Source organism: Mesoplodon mirus, assembly GCF_964341445.2.
Source record: "Mesoplodon mirus genome assembly, chromosome: 8".
Classification (NCBI taxonomy): Eukaryota; Metazoa; Chordata; class Mammalia; order Artiodactyla; family Ziphiidae; genus Mesoplodon; species Mesoplodon mirus.
The window spans coordinates 19,319,163-19,338,316 of NC_138984.1; the positions used below are offsets into that span (position 1 = coordinate 19,319,163).

Here is a 19,154-nt window from a genome sequence, read left to right on the forward strand (position 1 = left end):
TCTACCCTCGAATTCCCCAGGGGCCACAGAAACAGAAAGACAGATAAAGGTGTCCCCACCCCCACCCCCCGCCCCAGAATTAGGACAAGGGCTGTGGTGAGAACTGAGTGCACCACCGGAGGCTTCTGGTCCTCTTTCCCTAGACCCTCTCAGTCTGCTCCTTTAAAGAGGCATCCTAGTTCTCCCCCAGCCTGCAGATTCAAGCCCTAGATATGTACTAGAGACAACAAGAAGAATGCCAAGGGAGAGCTTTGGTACTCTTCGTTGCCAGAAGAGCCCAATCCGGTTGGGGGAAGATAGGGAACCAGGGTGATGACCCCTGAGAGGCTAGTTCTACCAAAACCATCTCCCTTTACTCACTCCTTTCAGAGCCTGTCCCCATGGCAGCCCCCCTCCAAACTATGGGCCCAGTCCTACTGATTTAAATATTTTTATTGATACTAAATGCGCCCACCCACCCCATGGCCAGCAGTTCTGAGGAGCCCCGCATTCCGAGGCCTAGAAACTGGCTCTTTGGTTTCTATCTGGGGGCCGAGGAGAGAGAAGGTCTGTACAGTCTCCCCCAGAAGCCCCCGGGAGCGCCCCTTGGAGGCTCCTCCGGTGCCCTGGGCCTTGATGAGCGGGCGTATATCTCAAGCCCCACCGCCTCACAGGTTCCGGAGAGGCCTGGGAGATGGACTTTCCCAGGGGAAAGCTGGCAACGCCCCCTGCTGGCGCCCAGAGGTCCCGCAGGTGCCGAGAGGCGGCTCTGCGCGCAGTCTGGGGAGCCGGGCGGCGGGTCAGAGGCAGAGGCTGAGTTCCTTGCGTACGCGGCAGCGGTGGCACTGCACTACGCAGCACCAGTGGAAGCGGCACAGACAGTTCTCCTCGAGCTGCACGCTCTCCTGGCGGTGGCCGCGGCCGCAGCACAGCAGGTCGCAGCCGCTGAGGTCCGGGGCACTGCTGTTGCAGGCGCGGCCGCGCGTGCCCGGCGAACCGGTGCGCCGGTTGGGGGCGCAGAAGTCGGGCGAGTCGGCGGCGTATAGCAGGTCAGCGCGGCCCGGCGGCTTGAGCGTGCGAACAGCGGGCAGCAGAGCCTTGCCGTCGTTGGTGCCCATGACACGCGAGGCGCCGTGGAAGCGCTCGAGCAGCCGCGCGCCCACCTCGCGGAACGGGGGCAACTTCTGCCAGCAGGTGCGCAGCGCGCATGAGCCCGACAGGCCATGGCACTTGCATTCGGTCCGCGTGTGGCTCCGCACGGCCTGCGGGGAGCAGAGGCGCGGGCGGATGGAGACAGATCCGGAAGGCGGGACGCGGCGAGGCCCAGAAGACCGACAGAAAATAAGCTGGGGAGGGTGGTGGGTGAAAGAAAGGAAAGAGCAGACCCAAAACAAACAAACAAAGCAGGAGAGAGCAAAGTGGGGAGGAGGAAATCAAGGGCCCCACAGCCCGGAGAGGAGGAGGAGGAATGATGGAGAAGTAGGAGAAGTGGGGAGTGGGGGTCAGTATGCAGCGTAGAGGTCCCAGGATCCAAAGCCAGGGAATGGGGGAGAAAGCATAATGGACAGCAGGGGAGAGATTCTCCCTGGAGGGAGGGGGGTGGGGAAGGTGGCAGCTTCGCACCCTATTCCTCCTGCCAGGCCAACCCCCTCATTCCTGCTCCTCAGGGCCCCAGGCAGAGCAGGCTGCCTGGGCTCTCTCCGCCACCCCTCCCCAACCCTCTCCAACAGGTATGTGGGCCTGTCTGGACATTCCTCTCTGGTCCCCCTCTCACCCCCCGCCCAATGCCTCAGGCCGGAACCCTAGAAGACATAGGATGTGTGTGTGTGTGGGGGGGGGTCCCTAGCACAACCTAGAACTGAGGCATACGGTGCAGGAGGGCCCACTGTGGATGCACTACTGAGAACTGGAACCCAGGAGTCCTGCCCTTTATTTACTATTTATGTCTGAAGCTGGGCTCGAAGACTCACACCCCGACTAGAGATTTAAGGGGTCAGATGCCCCAGGAAGATCATTTCCGGAAGCTCAGAGTCCAGGGGCCAACCTGATCTACAGACCTGTACATCTATCTCCCTTCCGCTCCCAGGCCCCTTCTCTTTCTCCCCATCGCCTCCTGTAAACATCTGACTCAGACTGCTTCTAGTCCCTAAACAGGAGCTCATGGGACCCTCATCATCACAGAGGGAAGGGGAGAGGCTGCCAGGGCTCTGGACAGGGACTGGTCTGGGATTGCTGGGCAGCCAGTTAAGTGCTCAGATTCAATCACAGCTTTCCGGCCTCTGCCTGACCCCCTTCTACCATCAGGATCTACTTCTCGTTCTTCTCTCCTTTCCAAGCCCATTTTCCCTTGGACCTGTTTAGTCCATTTCCAGGCCTCCCCCACTTGTCCCGGCTGCCCTACCTCCAGACCCCATACCTTCACCTCGCCGCTATCCTCTCTTTCATCCCCAGCCTTTGTCTCCCTCCTCTGCCCCTGCCCTGGCAGCCAGATCCCTACCTACCCCAAGCTTTGCCCCACATGTCCTGTCTCAGAGGTATGTCCTCCCTACCTGAGGTCCCTAAAGGCCCTGGGTCCTCTTCCCTGGGTGTCCCCTCCCTACCCTGCCCACTGGGCCATCAGCCCCAGGCCCTCCCAGGCCCCCCAGGTAACTCCCTCTTCTAGGCTGGCCACTTCCCCTCCCACATGCCCATCCAGGCCCCCAGCCAATCTTCCCAAGTGGTCCCCACGGCCACGCTGGCTCCCCGGCAAACATTAACGAACTCCTACACTGCATACCCTCACTCACACCCTCACTTCCCCACACCCTTCCACAAACTCAGTCCTCCACACATACCACACTCTCCCACATCCTTTCAAAGCTATCCACACTCACACATTTCCACACACGCATTTCCACACACACACCCTTATATACATCCCTGCCCAGACTCACCAGCCGGCCCGCCTCGTTGTTGTGAAGTTGCACCAACGCACGGATGTCTCCGCGTCCCCGCTTGTGCTGCGCGTCCATAAAGAGCCTCGACTTCTCATCCCCGAAGTCCACGTCGTCGCCGCAGCCTCCCCACTCCCAGGCGGCGCTGCCGTCGGGGGAGCCCACGGGGCCCGGGGGCCCAGGGGTACCTGGCAGGCCGGGGGGACGGGGCGGGGCCCGGCCTCGGGGCGCCTGGCAGCCACACTGCAGCAGCTCGCCCATGGAGCAGGCCTGTGTGACCGCGTGGCTGGCGCCTGCGGCCGTTATGGCAAACACGAAGGCCGTCTCCCGGATGTCTGCGGGGGCGGGGAGGGGCAGTCAGACAGCAGGACCAAAGCTGGGTCCTGGGGGAATGCGGTGGGCCAGGCAGTGTGATGAGGGGTTGGGAGACAGGATCACGGCAGGGTGCCCTTTGACCCGTGGGAGAAGTGGGGCTCAGGCAGCCCACCCAAACCTCCACCCTCTCCTCTGATCCCCCAGCGAAGAGAAAGCAGCCCCCTCCTGGTCTCCGCCCCACACTGACCCTGCTGCAGGATGCGCCCAAAGGCCTTGCTGTGGCTGGAACAGTTCCAGCGGCGGAAGCGGAACTGGAACTGGCATTCTCGAACCCCTAGCCGGGCGCCCCGCGCTAGCTCGGCCACAACTTCCGGCTCGGCCTGGCACAACTCAGCCTGCCGCCCTGCTAGCCGCCGTGCCTTCCTGCAGATGCTGGTAGGGTCCATGACCAAGGGGCTGCCCACGGCCCTGGGAAGCAAAGAACAGCAGATCAGGGGTGTAACTCAAAGAGCTTGGGTGAGGGGGAGGGAGACCAGCCCTACCCAGCCCACAGCCAGGAGCTGTGACATGCCCCTTCCCCCACCAGCTCCCTGCAACTGAAATTGAGATTATCCTGTCTGGTTCTCTTACTATTCCATTTGTGTGTCCCCTCTTAATTAGGTTCTAGACTGAAATTGCTATAGAGCAAGGATTCAGTATTAACCTTCTATGTACATCTTCATTAATAAATCCTTATAGGAATTTGACTCAAAGTGAAGGCACCTGGCACCAGGTAGGCCAAAGTTAAAATGCAACAGGCCTAGCCCAAAAGGGAGACAAGGAGGAAATTAACCAAAGAAAGATCAAGAAGGCTGTCAAAGAAAAGAAAGTATATATCATAAAGAGATACCAAAGAAAAGTAGACAGTGACAGAGAAGAAGGATCTGGTCTTAGTGGACCACAAGCTGGAAATGTGTCAGCTGATCAGCCCTGATGCTAGAAAAGTAGTGGCAATCCCAGAGATATAGAAAGCCACAGGATGTTAGAGTGGCCAGGGAAAGGAGCCTCTGAGGAAAGTCATACCTTCTCTCTGGCCCAGATTTCTCTTTCTGTCAAATAGGAAGGTGAAGCTTTGATCTCTAAAGTGGGCCCTCCCACCCTGATATCCCCTGTTTCCCTGAACAGGAGAGCAGGAGGAAGGAACGCGGGACTGAGTCTCTGAAGCATTGTTGTAAAGTAAATGACACTGACCCTTCTCCTGCTCCAGGGTCTGTGACCTTTTCAGAGCAGGATGGCAGCAAGCCAAGCCCTGTGCATGGGGGTAACGTAACTGATTGGGGAAGGCGATGCTGTTTGGCTTGGTGGGTAAAGACCTTCTGAGAAGTTCCACACGCTTTCAGAAATCCCTCTGTTCTCAGCCTTCGTTCCTTCTGAGGAGAGCGCTGTCATTTGGTTGCCATACACCATACCCCTGAAGTCTATACTGGCTAGGTACTGACACCTGGGTGGAACCACTTTAACTGGATTGCTCTTATTTGAGCACTTGGGGGCTGAGGGTAATTTAAAACCGCTCAAAAATCCTTTAGCAGAGGGCAGAATAAAATTTTGGGTGGGGAGAAGCGGCACCAAGAGATAGAAAATGCAGAGGAAAATGCTGGTGGATAGGTGCCAAAGGTCAAGATGGCCTACTTTTCAGCTTAGCCTTCGTGTGCATCCGCCCCACTGTCCCCATTTGCTCTGTAGGTACGTGCTGACCAGGCACGTTCTGGCCCCAGAGCAAGGAGATGTAATGGGCTTACATAGCAGCAGGAGGAATTTAGGTCTTAAGCTAGAACTTCTCAACACTGAGGAGTGAGATGTTTGAAGCTGTGGTTGCGGGAAGATGTGTAAGCTCAGTCCTTTAAGATCTCCTACCACCCCGTGTGACACACACACACCACCATGCTACCAGGTTATTGTCATCACCCCTACCCAAGTAGTCCAGGAGCCAAGGTTCTCTCCTCAGTGGACAGACTTATAGTCCAGACCTTCCTCCCTCCATGCTTAGGACCTGCTCATCGCTGCGTTCCAACTGTAGCCTGGGAAAGTCCAGCCCGAACCCTGTCCTTACCTGTCTGTCTGTCTGTCTCTCTCTCTCTCCTTCCCCCTTCCACCTACTTATCCCACTTCATTACAAAAAGGATTGGGGGGCAGCTTCCAGCATGGTTGTACGAGGTCGGCAGATAAGACTATGGAGCGAGCACCTTGAGAGTTAGGACTCTCATTTTCTTTTGTCTCCCATGGGAGATTTTTAGCTACTTAATTTGTATTCCCCCCTCCCATTTTTAATGAAAAATTGCATATTATGAACAATTACTATAATACTACAATGAATACCATTTAATGCATTTTTTTTTTTTTTTTTTTGCGGTACACGGGCCTCTCACTGTTGTGGGCTCTCCCGTTGCGGAGCACAGGCTCCGGACGCGCAGGCTCAGCGACCATGGCTCACGGGCCCAGCTGCTCCGTGGCATGTGGGATCTTCCCGGACTGGGGTGCGAACCCGCGTCCCCTGCATCGGCAGGCGGACTCTCAACCACGGCGCCACCAGGGAAGCCCTAATACATGTTTTTGAATGAATGAATGAGCCATCTAAGGAGAAGCTCCTCACTTGAGCCCAGGCCCCTGTCCACATGTGGTTTCATGACTCCTAATTAGCTTCCTGAAACATTTTCTTTTTCCCCAGCTGCATTCAGAGGCAGGGAAGCGGGCCTGTCCACAGCTGTCCAGCTCCTCTTCTGCCACCTGCATGTCCAGAGCTCCACCTGGGAGTCTGGGGCCCTGCAAACCCATCTTCCCCCACCCCGCCCCCATGCTGCTAAGTTCCCCACTCCCCCCTCCCCAATCCTGCCCTCCGCTAACTCCCTGCTTTCCCAAGGCTGACTGGCCTTATCTTCCCAAGGTTACTCTGCCCTATCCCTCTCCTCTCCCTCCTCCTGCACTAGGAAAGTAGGAGACGGTGTGGGTATGCAGGCAAGAAAGGGAAAAACCTCTTGACCTTGTCTTTTTCCCAGGAGCTTGAGATAGGAGAGGAATAAAGAGGAGCATGAGGGGCAGGGCCCTCCAGGAAGTGGGGCTGGCTGGCCCTTCACAGTGTTGAGGGGCTGCCCCAGAGTCAGTTTCTGGTCCGGGTCTGGCTCCCCAGGCTGGCTGGCTGCCTGGGAACCAGACTTGTTTACAAGCCAGTCAGGAGGAGGGATGGGCAATAGTAGTGGCTAGAATCCCAAGGGACTAGCTTGCTCCCTGCCCTCCTGTCCTCACTCCCATCTTCAAGTCACAGGAAAGGAAACTCCGAAGGGGACTGACAGAGGAGCATCGGGCAAAACAACAGGCCCCGCTTTTGTACCCTGGTCTCTGTCAGCTCTGGGTGAGCTGAGCCACTCTGGGCAAATCAGTTCCCTCTCTGGGCTTCAGAAAAATGAGGAGTTGGCAAGAGAGGCTTGAATATCCCCCTCTAACTTTAACACCATCTTTAACAGCATCAAGAAAGAATTCCCCCATCTCCCTTCTTCCTTTACCCTCCTTTCTTCCCTTCTGCTTCCTTAGGGAATGAACTCTGCTGTTGGGGCCTCTGAGTTAGCATTGGTCTGAGATCAGCCCAGAGAGGATGTGCCCGTTTGGGAGCATCTGCGTGTTTGGAGTGGGGGCGGTGGCTGGAGCACAGTGGTGGTAGGAAATATATACTATATAACATGTAGGATCTGAGATCCTAAACAAATAGCCACTCCAGCATGGAAAAAACAAGACTAACCCTAAAAGAAATCAGTATGTAGACAAGATGGGACAAGCCTGGGTTTGGCCATTCTAGCTGGCATGGCCTGTGCCAAGATCTCCCTCCCAGGGACCTTGGTTGGCAGAATAAATAGCCAAGTGAGGTGGCATCAGGAGCCAGCCAGTTCCTACTGACAACATCTGTAGATCTAAGCCTTGGAGGCCCGGGTTTCTGGCCTAACTTACCTTTCCATCCCTGGATTCAGAGGGTGGAAGAGAATGTCAGAGATACTCTAGTCCAGCTCCACCCACTTCACCCTTATTGTACAGGTGAGCAAGATGAGAAGAGAGGTGACTGACCCTGGCCACTCAGTGGAGGGATCCCCGCTGCAAGAAATTTAGGTGAATATTTTAAAAACCAAAGGGGGCTTCCCTGGTGGCGCAGTGGTTGAGAATATGCCTGCCGATGCGGGGGACGCGGGTTCGCGCCCTGGTCTGGGAAGATCCCACATGCCGTGGAGCGGCTGGGCCCGTGAACCATGGCCGCTGAGCCTGCGCGTCCGGAGCCTGTGCTCCGCAACGGGAGAGGCCACAACAGTGAGAGGCCCACGTACCGCAAAAAAAACCCCAAAGGGACTGGAGGAAACGGCCACCTGAGGTCTTCGGATACTTCGTGTGGCCTCGCATGCCATCCTCCACATAGCCCTTACTCTGAGCAGGGTTGGCTAACTCAGAGCCTCCCCTCGCCACCCCTAAGTCATCAAAATCTCACCCAGCATCTCTCCAAACTCACCACAGATCCCACCTGCTCTAAGGAGCCTCCCCTGGGCCCCAGCCCTCACTGACCTCCCCAACTTGCATCACTCCAAGTGTCACTCATTTGGGGGGTGCTTGTTATGCTGCGAGGGGCATAATTATTTTGTCATGTTTTCTTGTCTTCTCTCTCCAATTAGATATGAACTCATTCGAGACAAGGCCCTCAGGAAGAAGTAAACGTCATTAGCAGAACACACTCAGGGGTCTAAAGATCCATCGGACTTGGGTTTGGATCTGGGCTCTGCCATTTGCTGGTTCTATGATGTTGGCAAGTCCCTAGCAAGGGAAGCTGGCACTTATCATTGGTTGAACGGATGATGAGACTTAACCTTCAGAGCCTCAGTGTCCTCAACTGTAAAATGGAAATAAATGATACCTGCCTACTTCCCAGGTTACATGTGAAAAGAGCCTGCCCAGAGAGTGGACTTCCACAAGTGTTTTGTCTTCCCATTCACACCCTTAATCATCTCCTGGGCCTGCACAGCGCACAGCAATCAGGCAGCGTTTGTGAATTCCTGAGAACATGCTTTTCTCCAGCTCTCTGCCCTAACTTAGCCTGGATCCCAGTGTCTCCTCCTCCCCTGTCAGCCCAGCCCGTGGACCAGGAGCACCCTCCAGGACCCCTCCCTTCCCCATCGAGCGTTCCTCGGTCGGTGGATTCTTGAGGCCGAGAGGATCACACAGATCCTTCTCATGCCTGCTCCTCTGAAGGGTCTCACAGCCAGCCCCCCGCTAGTTCCCCACACTCCTTAGTCCGACCCTCACTCCCAAGAGCCAGCAGAGGGAGCCCTGAGCCCTGGGGCCGTGGGCGGGGGCTGCACAGGGGTGGGGGAGGTGGGTGGTGGAGAAGGGGCAGAAAAATGTTGCCTGACGGCTGCCGAGGCAGCTGGGCCCGGGCCTGTGCCCAGCCCGCCTGTCCTGTCCTGCTCTGTCTAACTCGGTAATTACTGCTCCCCCTCCCCGACCACCACATCAAAGCCCGTGATGCCCCAGCTCCATTAACCCCTGCCTCCCCACGGCCCCCCACCACCCCAGCCCAGTCTGCTTCTCTCTGCCCCGTGCTGGGTGCTGCTCTTCCCACCTCCTCACACTTCTCTCCTCCTCATTGCTCTCAGAAGAGGCAGGGGCTTTCCCTGCCCTGAATGACTTCATGGCAGAAGAGGGCTTCCCATTGGTCAGGGCTGTGGGAGGCAAAGGCATGGACACAGTGACCATCCGCTGGATATCCTGGTGAGCATCCGTCATGTGCCTTCTGTTCTCCCACGCTGAGGTGGGGAGCACTGTGTGAGGGTGGGGATGGGGGAGCAGAAGGGGCCCGTGGAAGACCCTGTACCCCTTTCCTGAGCCCCACAGCACACAAGGGTGCGGTACTCAGCAGGAGGTGGGCTCCCGGTCCCAACCCTCAGCGACTTGCATTCTGGGGGGCCTTGGGCAAGTCACCTCCTGTCCCTGAGCTTTGGCTAGAGTTCTCCCTGTAAGTGAGAAGATTGGACCAGATGATCTCTAAGTCCTTTCTAGATCTAATTTCTGGATTAAACAGAGGGCTCCGAGCTGGAGAAACCAGCCAAAGAGGCCAGGTGGAAAGCGGGTGAAGAACCCTCCCAGTGACCTTTCCCTCCCTGAGCTCTTCCTCAGGCAGTCCAGGGGAAGTACCCAAGATCTCATCCCCCCCCCCCCGCCCCCTGCAGGAAGGAAGGTGCAGGCTAGAGGGCGCCCTCTCCAGCCCCCAGGGGCCGGCTTCTGCGTTCCCCAGAGCCTCCTGCTCTGGCTGGCTGGGTGCCCTCCTGCCAGCCTGACCGAGGCCTGGCCCCACCCTCGCCTCGTCCCCTCCACAGCTGGATTTCTCCATCAAAGTACACACTCTGGAATCCCCCTCACTGGGCCCTGGTGATCAAGCCTCCCACTGACCTCCCCCCGCCAACTCCTGGCTTCTGATGAGAACGGGGCAGGAGGGGGCTGCACCCTGCAGGAAATGTCACAGTGCCAGGACTCTGGTGGGCTCAGGGCACGCTCTGGCCTGGATCGAGCCAGCCTCCTTTTGCCCCTGCCCTTTTCTGCTCACAGCCCCATTGTCTCCCTCCAGGGGAAGCTGCCAAGGCGGGAGGCCTGGAGAGGGTGCTGGACGGCCACCCCACCCCCGCCCCATCCTGAGCCTGTGGGGGCCAGTCACAGGAGTGCCCATGAAGGGTCAGGGGCCCCAGAGGAGGAGGGGATGGGAAAGGGTTGGGGGGGGTCACAACTGGAAAACCGGGGTGTCGGGAAGAAGCCTGGGTCCTTTCCCTGCTTCCCCGAGGGACCAGAGGTGAGGCTGTCCTAGGCGTCTGTTCCTGTTTCCATAGGGAAGGGAGGCAAGATGAGATGGGGGAAGGGAGTGAGACTGAGTGGTGCTTTTCCTAGTGGAACAAGGGGAGGGTTAGTTTCCTTCATAGAAACTATAAAACAGAAAGAGGAAAGAGGAAGGGAGAAGAAGGGAGATTGATCTGGCTATTCTGTGAGAGTGAGCTATTTTCTACATCCACTGATTGGAGGTATAAATAAGGATGGGTCAGACATTGAGAAGAACTTCCTGGGGGAGGATGGAAGGGGGGCAGGGAGCAGGATAGGAGAGGTGGGAGCTGGTGACCAGAACGGGATCTGTCAGGGCCAGAGCATAGGCTGGATGGCCTGGAGGCAGTAAGCTGGACAAGATGACCTCAGGAGAGCCTGGCCAGTGTCCTGGAATCTGGGATTCTGCAATTCACAAAGATATGGTTACAGATGGGAGAGAGACAGACAGAGGCCAGAGGCAGAGTTTAGAAAGCATGCATTGCATCGGAGAAGTTGGGGGAGGGGGAAAGAAAGTGGAAGGGAAACTTCTCCGGGACCTGGAGCCGGGTCCCTGAGCCTATTCCAGGGCCTGGGCCGCTCTCCTCCAGGACCCTCCTTTCCTAACCGGGACAGTCCAGTCGCTCAGAGTTCCTGGGGTCCTGTCTCCTCCCAGCCTGGCTGCTGCTAGAATGTCAGCCTGGACTTCAGTGGGCTGCTGTGAGGCCAGCTGCTTTCCTGTCCACCGCTAGAGCTCTGGCCTGGCTTCTCTGAGAAGCAGAGAGAAGAGGTCCAGCAAACCAGTCCTAGACATCAGGGAGCGGCCTAGAATCTCCTGGCCTGAAGAAGCTCTTACTTATGGTGAAGCCTCCAGGGTGGGGGGCAAGGAATGACAGGAGCCTCTCAGAAGCATCTGAGTGAGGCATTCGCCAGACACCTTATCATCCCAACCCCTCACTCTTCACCCGGCTCGCCCTGCAGCTGTGGCCATGAAGGCCTCTGTGTTCTCCCACACCTGCCTTCCTCACCTCCTCCCCCACTCCCTGCTTTCCAGCTTCAGGGTCAGTCTCCAAGGGACCAAGTCTCTCTCCCTCTGGTGTGGCTCCCACCCAACAGCCCTTCCTAAACAAAGGAACCCCCATGGATACAAACCCCAGAAAGATGAACTCAGCAACACTCCATAAAACTGTCCCCAGCACCTTCAGTCTTCAGGGCCCTAAAGACAAACGCTTGGCCTTCCAGGAGCAGGGAAAAGAGACCCAAGAGGAGATGGTTGTCAGTGAAATGCATAACTGGCAATAGTTGCCCAATGCATGGAGTGCAGTGGGAGCACAGAGAAGGCAAGGGAGGGAAGACAGAGAGACAGCTTCATGGAGGAAGTGGTATTTTTAACTGGAAGGATGAGAAAATTGGGACAAATGGGGCAGGGGGAAGGGAAGGCAACAGCCATCGGGGAGAGACCCCTGTCCCCATACCTTGAGGAAGGGCAAAGTTAGGAAAGGTGTGCACGGGGAACAAGAGATAGAGATCCCTTTATAAAATTTTGCTGGGGACCCTGGATTTAACATTTAAATTAATCCCCCTTTTCACCCATGGGGACTCTGGCCAGAACCTGGGGTGTTGAGGAGGAGACTTACATTTAGGAGCACCTCCTAATGTCCAATTATGTTGCAGGTCATCCCACATAATCCTCCTATGGAGCCTGCCAGCTAGGGGGACTGACTCCCTATTCTACAGTTGAGACATCTGGGAGCAGGGAGAAGTGGCTTGTCCAAAGTCACAGACTTAACAAATGGGGGAGATTAGATCTCAGGTCTGTCTATTTCAAAGCTGCTACTGCATTATTCTAAGTCAGGATCAAAGGACGCATGTTCCCTAGCCAGGACCTAGGTCGTCCTCAGTTTGTCCCCTCAGCGACACCCTGAGGGACTTCTCTCCCACAACATGGAAGTGGGATGGTGGCCAGCAGCTCCCTGTGTGGGCATCCAGCTATCTTCCTAGAAGAGAGGGATCTGCCTGCCCCACCCCTTCTTCCAAATCCCGGGGTGGGAGAGGAGTGGAGGGTAGAGAATCCAGCCAGTGACATGGTGATATGCAAATAGATAAGACCTTGCCTTCTTACGATTGGCTGATGCACCAGCGGTATTGTCCAAGTCCCTCCTTTCTAAACACAACTATTCCGGGCGGGTCTTTGCTGCTCCTGAGACTGAGAAGGAAAAAAAAGTCTACGGGATCCGGATCTCTGAGCGGTCCCGGCCGGGCACCCACCTCCCCAGCCTCTGTCCACCTCCCAAGACTCAAAGTTCCCTCAACCTTAGCTGCCTAGGCGTCTGCTCTAGCTAGGGCCAAGTCGAGAGGCTATGTCTGGGAAGACGTCCCCAACCCTTGGCTGGCCAGGCCTCCCTCCCTCCCTCCAGGACCCTCCACGGTTCCACAGTACGTCCCGAGCTGCACGTTTTTTCACCCATGACCCCTACATATGGAAGGGCATAGGCTTGGGTCCCTTCCTGCCTTTCCTCCTCTTTGGTCGGGGAGGAGGAAGTAGAGAAAGCTAAGGTTCTGACTCGGTTTCCCCTTTACACTCCCTTTCCCGCCCCTACCGCCCACTCTGGAGGAGTCCAGACAGAAGCTGGTGGGTTTGTGGGCAAAGCAGGGAGGGGAAGAGGCAGCTGTTTGAGTCTTCCTGCCTGTGGCTTCCCACCTTGTTCCCCTCTTTTCCCCAAATCCAGCCCCCCTCCCCTAAATCCAAAGCCCTCCTCACAGGCTCTTTTATTCGGATCTCAGACTACAGATCTTGCCCGTCTCCCCGATGTCTTTCCTACCCATCTCCCAATTCCTTGGTGACCTGGATTGGGTGCATAACCTGGGGTGGGACACAGGAGAAGGAAATACAGTAGAATGTAAGGGGGGAGCGGGGGTGTGCGGGCACATCTAAGTGGCAGTTCAGAAGTGCCCCTGGAGGAGGCTGGCAGGAGCGGCACGCACCTCCCCCTCACGTCTCCAGCTGCCCGGCGGCTGGGCTCTGCGCACAGGTAGAGCCCGGAGGCGGCAGGAGCGCAATTCAGAGCCCCACTATCGGTCCCGAGGTCCCCACCTTCGAGCTCCAGGAGCCCCGCGGGGACAGTCAGACGCAGTACTCACCACCACAGTCCGCCGACGTGCGCCGGACACAGGAGCAGCAGGAACAGCAGCCTCAGGCGGGAGGGCGCGGGCGGCTGCATCGTGACAGCTCTCCGCGGGCCGGGGCGGCCAGGGGACGAGGCTACGGGGCCAGCCGGTGCGCGCGGGGGCCCGGGCTTCAGGGCGAGCGCGGCGACGGCGGCGGCGGCCGGGAGGCGATGGCTCCGGCGGCGGCGGCGGCGGCGGCGGCGGCGGCGGCGGGGGGGCCCATCCCGGGCGAGGAGGGCGCGGCGGAGGCGGAGAGCGGACGGGGCAGCCAGCGCCTGTGTCTCCTGCCGAGCTCGCTCGGGAGAAGAAATCAGAGCCGGGGGTGGGGGTGGGGGTGGGAGGGGAGCGGGTCCGGGGCGGGGGCGGGGGGCAGGGGGGCCGCGGGGATGGCAGTTGCGACAGTCAGGCGGCGGGACTCTCGGGATGGAGCCGAGCGCCCCGGGGCGGCGGGCGCGGAGCTCAGCGGAGGGCGGGAGCGAGGTCCCGGGGCGGGGCCCGAGCGCGCTCGTGGCTGGGGGACCCGCCCGCCTCGCCCCCTCACCTCGCCTCTCACCGCCTGGGAGCCCCCGGCCGCCGCCCGGAGTCGGGGGCAAGGAGGGGCGGGGAAGAAGGGTGGAGAAGGGTTAGCGGGGGAAGGAAAAGGAGCTGAGGAATGGGGGACGGGCTGGAAGGGAGACGTTTGACAGGTTTGTTGACTGTAAAGAGAGAAAACTTCCCAGGAATGAGGGAGTTTGGGTTGGGGGGCGGTGCGGAGTGGGATGCTGGAGCGGGGGCCAGGAGAGGAAGTTGGCCCCGGGCGCTGGGTGCTCCGGGTAGGGGTGTCGAACTCGACGGCCCGATGGGCACACTCCGGAGGGGTCACCTCTCACCGGACCCGGCCTCCGCGCCGCACGCCCCTCTTTCAGCCTTTCCCTGAGCACGGGAGGAAGCGCTAGGCCTCCACTCTCCTCCCCAGCCCCCGCCTCATCAGGCCCGAGTTCAGGGGAGGAGGTGCGGAGGGGAGAGGAGACAGCAAGAGAACCTCTTTATGGCCTGCGATCCACCGCTCGCACGTGTAGGCGAGCGACAGAGTGGAGCTTGCAGACTTCCAAGAGAGTGAAGGGTCAGAACTCGCTGCAGCCGGGCCTCGTGGGTCCGTGGGTCCCTGCTTCAGGCCGCTCCCCCCAACTTGGCCGGGGCCAGAGCGGGTGGGAGGGCCAGCTGCAGGTGAGATGGCGTTTATCTGATTCTCTAATGCCACAAAAATGTCTTTGATGCCCCTGGCCCCCTCCCCACGGGGGGGGGAGATCAAAGGCCCCCGTGGGGAGGAAGGACAGCTCCATTCATCACACCAAGCGGGCTGGCGGGGAGCTGTAGTCCCTGCTCCTCCCTCTGGCCCCGTGTGCCCCAGGGATGCCGAGGGACAGGTGGTGCAGGACATTCCACAGCAAAGGCCAGTCTCCCTACCACCACTATCCAGAGCAGCCATCAAGCTGTAAGGGTGCTCCTGGGTGGAGAGGACAGACAGAGGACCTCAAGCCCGTGTGGCAGAAACTTCAGGCCCTAGAAGAAAGCTCCTGGTCTTCTGGAATGGGGTGGGGGAGCACCTGAACTTGGGGAATGAGGCCACTGCCAAAAGAAATAAGAGAAACACCCCGGTGAGCAGAGAGAAGGCAAGATTCCGAGTGCGGGCACAAGTGGATCAAGATGGGCTGGGGATGCAATAAAAGACCACAGATGCCTATCCCAGGGGAGGAGGCAGATCTGGGAAGGGAAGGATGAGCAAGTGGAGAAGAGAAAGGAAACGGAGAAACATTGGCCTAGGCACATAGGGAAGCCCCTGGCTTTGCTGGGAGCCCCACCCCAGGGCCCTGGTGTCCAGGTTGAGTCAGCCTAATTCCTTGTACTGGGTACTGAGAGTTCTGGTCAGAGTGCTGGAACGTTCTAGAGAAGGGGGCTAGTGGCTGAGGGAGATAGCCAGGGGGGCATGGCCCAAGTGCAGCCCCTCCCATTTTAGCCCTTAAGAGCATCCAGATGCCATACACAGCCCCTGCACCTCTTAATTTTACACACAGTTGCTGTTGCTGCAGGGCAATGCCAACTCCAGACCCTGCACATTCAATGACATGCCCAGGTTGGGCACACACTCAGGCCAGATGGTGCTGAACAGGCGGCTGGAGGGCTCTGGGGGTCCCTGGAGGCTGCAGGTGGCCAACGACCAACCCCCTGGGGACCACTGCCGGGGTTCTGAACCCCCTGCCCCCCGGCCCCCCGCCCCCACCCTGCTACTGTTATTGCAGATTATGAAATGCTCTCCCTATCCTGCATTCTTCTCCGAGGCAAGAATTTTAATGTATTTGTCTTTGTCATCAGGGGACCAGGGCTCTGGGACCGCCCTGCCTCTGCCTGAGGAGGGATCGCCCCAAATCTAGTCCTTGCTGCCTCCAGACCCCAGCCTCTCTCCATTACCACCCCCTCATGCCCTAGCCCTGCCCCTCCCCTCCCCCTCCAAAGACACGGTCTCTCTGTGGGGTGGATAAAAATGATGTTATTGAAACAACAGAATTGGGAGCAGTGGCAGGGAGCAGGGATCAGCTCAGGAAACTGGGGCGTTTGCCAAGAAGCCTTCTCCCCCGCAGGCAGCCTTTCTGCCCCCACCCCCCACCTTTCCTACAAACACACGCAGAAGGCCCCACCCCTCCGGCAGTACTCTCTCTGGCCAGACCTTGTAGAATATTTGGCCATCTCTGGACTCCCCAAGCCCTCCTGCTCCCCCCACCAATGCACCCCTGAATCCCATTCCAGAGTCAGCCGGCCCAGTAGTGCCTGCAGAAGCACTGGGGCAGGGGGAGGGGTGGGCTGCAGTCTGTGATGGGCAGACCTCCTGAAGTCCCAATTCCCAGGGCCCCTGTTCCAAGGGCAACCTCTCCTCTGCCCACTGCCTTCTGCCTTCTCTGCACCTCATCGAGGGGTTGGCTGGCCTCTGGTCAGAGCTAGAGCCATGACTTCTGCCCTTAAGCCCTCAAGCCTTCAGAGAGATGAGTTCAGATGTTCCTGAGGCTTCAGTCCATCACTGTCACTTTAGAAGACCCTCCACGGAGCAGGGCTGGGAAACTAGGAGATGGAGCCAGAGGCACACAAAGACAGATCAAGATGCATGCACACGCATGCACACTCATACACACCCACAGCTGGGCACAGGCTTCCAGATACCCCACAGAAACCACAGGACTCCCTCACCTCTCCTAGACAATGCTGGGTAACTTTCACCCACAGGTATGGATGGACACACAGGTGGGCTGGCTCAGGCTGAGACACACGCCTGCTTCCCTGGAGACCACATGCACACACAAATGCACACACACACACCACCTCTGCAGCATGAATGGGGTGGTGCCACTCTGATCCCTCTCTCTCTGTCCTCTGGGCCCCCTCCACCTCTTTCCCCATCTCTCTGCCTTAGGTCTAGGCCTTGTCGCAAAAGAGAGGTGGGGAAGGAGAGACAGGGGTGTCTGGCTGTGGGGTTGGAGAGGAAGGAGGGGCAGAGGTGGGGACTGTGGAGAGGGAGAGAGGCAGCTGGAGACAGATAACATCAGAATCGCTGCAGGGGAAAGCAGAGCCCTCTGTCTGTCGGATTCTCTCTCTCACTGTCTTTCTGTGTGTCTTTTCACGTCTCTCCCATCTCCATAATTTGGTCTCTATTTGTGTCTGTCTCTAAATCACTTTCTCTGTTTCTTTGTTTCTCAGAATGACTGAAGCTGCAGGAGCCCAGGAATTTGGGCCTGTGACCCTTCCCCTCCCAATCACCTCCCTCTCTCTGTCCCTCCCTACTATCCTCCCTCCCTCCTTCCCCAGCAATGGGACCTAACTCTCATTCCTTCAGGGTGGTGACTGGACTTGAGAATTCCTCAGGGAGCTAGGTCTCTGGGTCCCAGGAGAACAGAGAGAGGAAAGGCCAGCCCTCTAGAGAGACAGAGGGAAGAAAAAAGAGAAAAAAGAGAGAATCACTTTCCTCACCCTTCTGAATCCCAGATGCTTTACTCCAGCTTTTCGCAGCCCACCTGAAATCATGAGAATGTGCCTTTCCAGCCCGGAGTGGGAATTCAAATGCCTGGTTCTCAGCTTTAACCAGTCTTTCCCTGTCTTGCAGGTCAGGTTTTCCTGAGACTCCCTCTGGGTCTTTATCCAAGGGAACCCCCCACCCCAGGACCTTGTTTCCCACAGAGCCCACCGGCCTCACATCTTCCACATCTCTCAACCCTATCCACGCACCCAGCCTTCCCATCACCCCATCAGTCAAAGGGAAAAAGAACCCAGGGGAGCTGGAAAGAGGGGGAGGGGGGAGCAGGGGCTGAGAAGGAGAGGCTACTGCTCGTCCACCACGACTGGGCTGGGGGGAAGCCAGGGAACATTTGTTTCCACTTAGCTCAGCCCCAGTGGCCCCTAGCGGGAGAGGTTGGGCCCAGGAGCCTCTCCAGCCATCTCCATCCAGGCGTGGCTCCTGCATTGGAAGAACACTGGTATGGCCTCGGGAGTTCTAGAGACAAGTCCCCGTCCTCTTCTCACTGCATCATTCTTCTCCAGGTCACACCACCTATCCCCACTGTTTCAGCCCTCACCTCTCAGGGAATCAGGCCTCCTCCATCCAGGTCTCCAGACCCAGACTCTCCCCTAATTGTGTTGGTGTCTGCTGGCTATCTCTCCCTGGACAGCAGTCAGCAATTTTTTAATCAAACACATACTATGTGCCAGGCACCCAGCTAGACAGCGGAGAGACAATGGTGAGCAAAAGCAAATATAACCCTCACCCTCGTGGAGCTGATGGTCATTAATCATATCACCTCACAGACAAGTGGAAAAACCACAACTTGACCTGTGCTGCAGGGGAGAAGGGAGCACACAGCAAGAGGCTCAAGCAGGAGGGTTGATCAAGTCAGGGAAGGTGGAGAAAGCCCCTCTGAGGAGGGAACCCTCCAAGTGAGACACAAAAATAAGTTGGGGTTAACTGGGAGATACAGGGAGGGAAGAGCATTTCCAGCAGAGGGAACAGCCTTGTGAAAGCCCTACAGGGACCTGGAGAAGGCAGGAGGGTGGGGGAAGGGGGCTGTTCTCTTCTGAGGGCACATGGAGTGGGATGGCTGGCAAGACGCTGCCTCCTTTCATGGCAGTTGCTTTCAAGAGTGTTCAATTGTACATTTGTTCTATGTTCTTTTCTATGTTATCTTAACAAAATGTTTTTTTAAAAAGCAATAGGAAGCAGTGGAGATTTCACTGGGGCAGTGAGTGACATGGTCGCGTCTACATTTCGAAAAGATGACTCTGGCCACAGTGTGAAGAGGAGGTAGGAGAGGGGCCATAGTGGAAGGAGGAAGATCAGTTAGAAGACTCTGCAGTGGCTCTAAGTGGCCCGGAAAAGCCTCTGTAGCTTCCACCTGCGTCAATGGCAGAGGTGAGGAAAGAAGCAGACAGCACTGGCCACTGTGGAGGAAGCAGGGTCAATGGACTTGTGGAGAGGTTGGAAAGATGCCTCTGGGATTTTAACTGGCCCAACAGGATGAATGGTGGTGTGTCCACTCAGTCAAGGAATGCCGGAAGAGAACCAGCATTAGGCAAGGTTCAGTGGGGGAATTTGGGACGTGAATTAAAGATGCTTTCGAAACATTCATAAGGAACTGTCGAGGAGGCAGTTGGATGTATGGGTCTGGAGCTCAGAGGGGAGGCCGGGGCTGAGTCATCCTGGGTTAGGGTGTAATTAAGCCGAGAGCAGGCCGAGATCGCCCAGGGGAGAGTGCAGAGTGAGAGCAGCCTTCATGAAGTCATGTTTCATGGCTGGATGAAGGGGAAGAAGCTGCAAAGGAGACTGAGGAGGAGCCACAGAGGCAGGAGGAGGAAAGGAGCGTTGTGCTTTCACAGAAGCCAAGGAAAGAGAGC

At 57.6% G+C, this 19,154-nt stretch overlaps 1 protein-coding gene across 1 annotated transcript; it reads right to left on the reverse strand.

The window, feature by feature from the left end:
- Positions 1–228: 228 nt before the first annotated feature.
- Positions 229–13,297, reverse strand: WNT6 (Wnt family member 6; the record flags this gene model as incomplete). Its single annotated transcript, XM_082631207.1, has 4 exons — positions 229–1,241; positions 2,913–3,247; positions 3,475–3,695; positions 13,218–13,297. 4 exons carry the CDS (start codon positions 13,295–13,297, stop codon positions 780–782), a joined length of 1,098 nt encoding a protein of 365 aa, XP_082487333.1. The 3' UTR covers positions 229–779.
- Between the last annotated feature and the right edge of the window lie 5,857 nt (positions 13,298–19,154).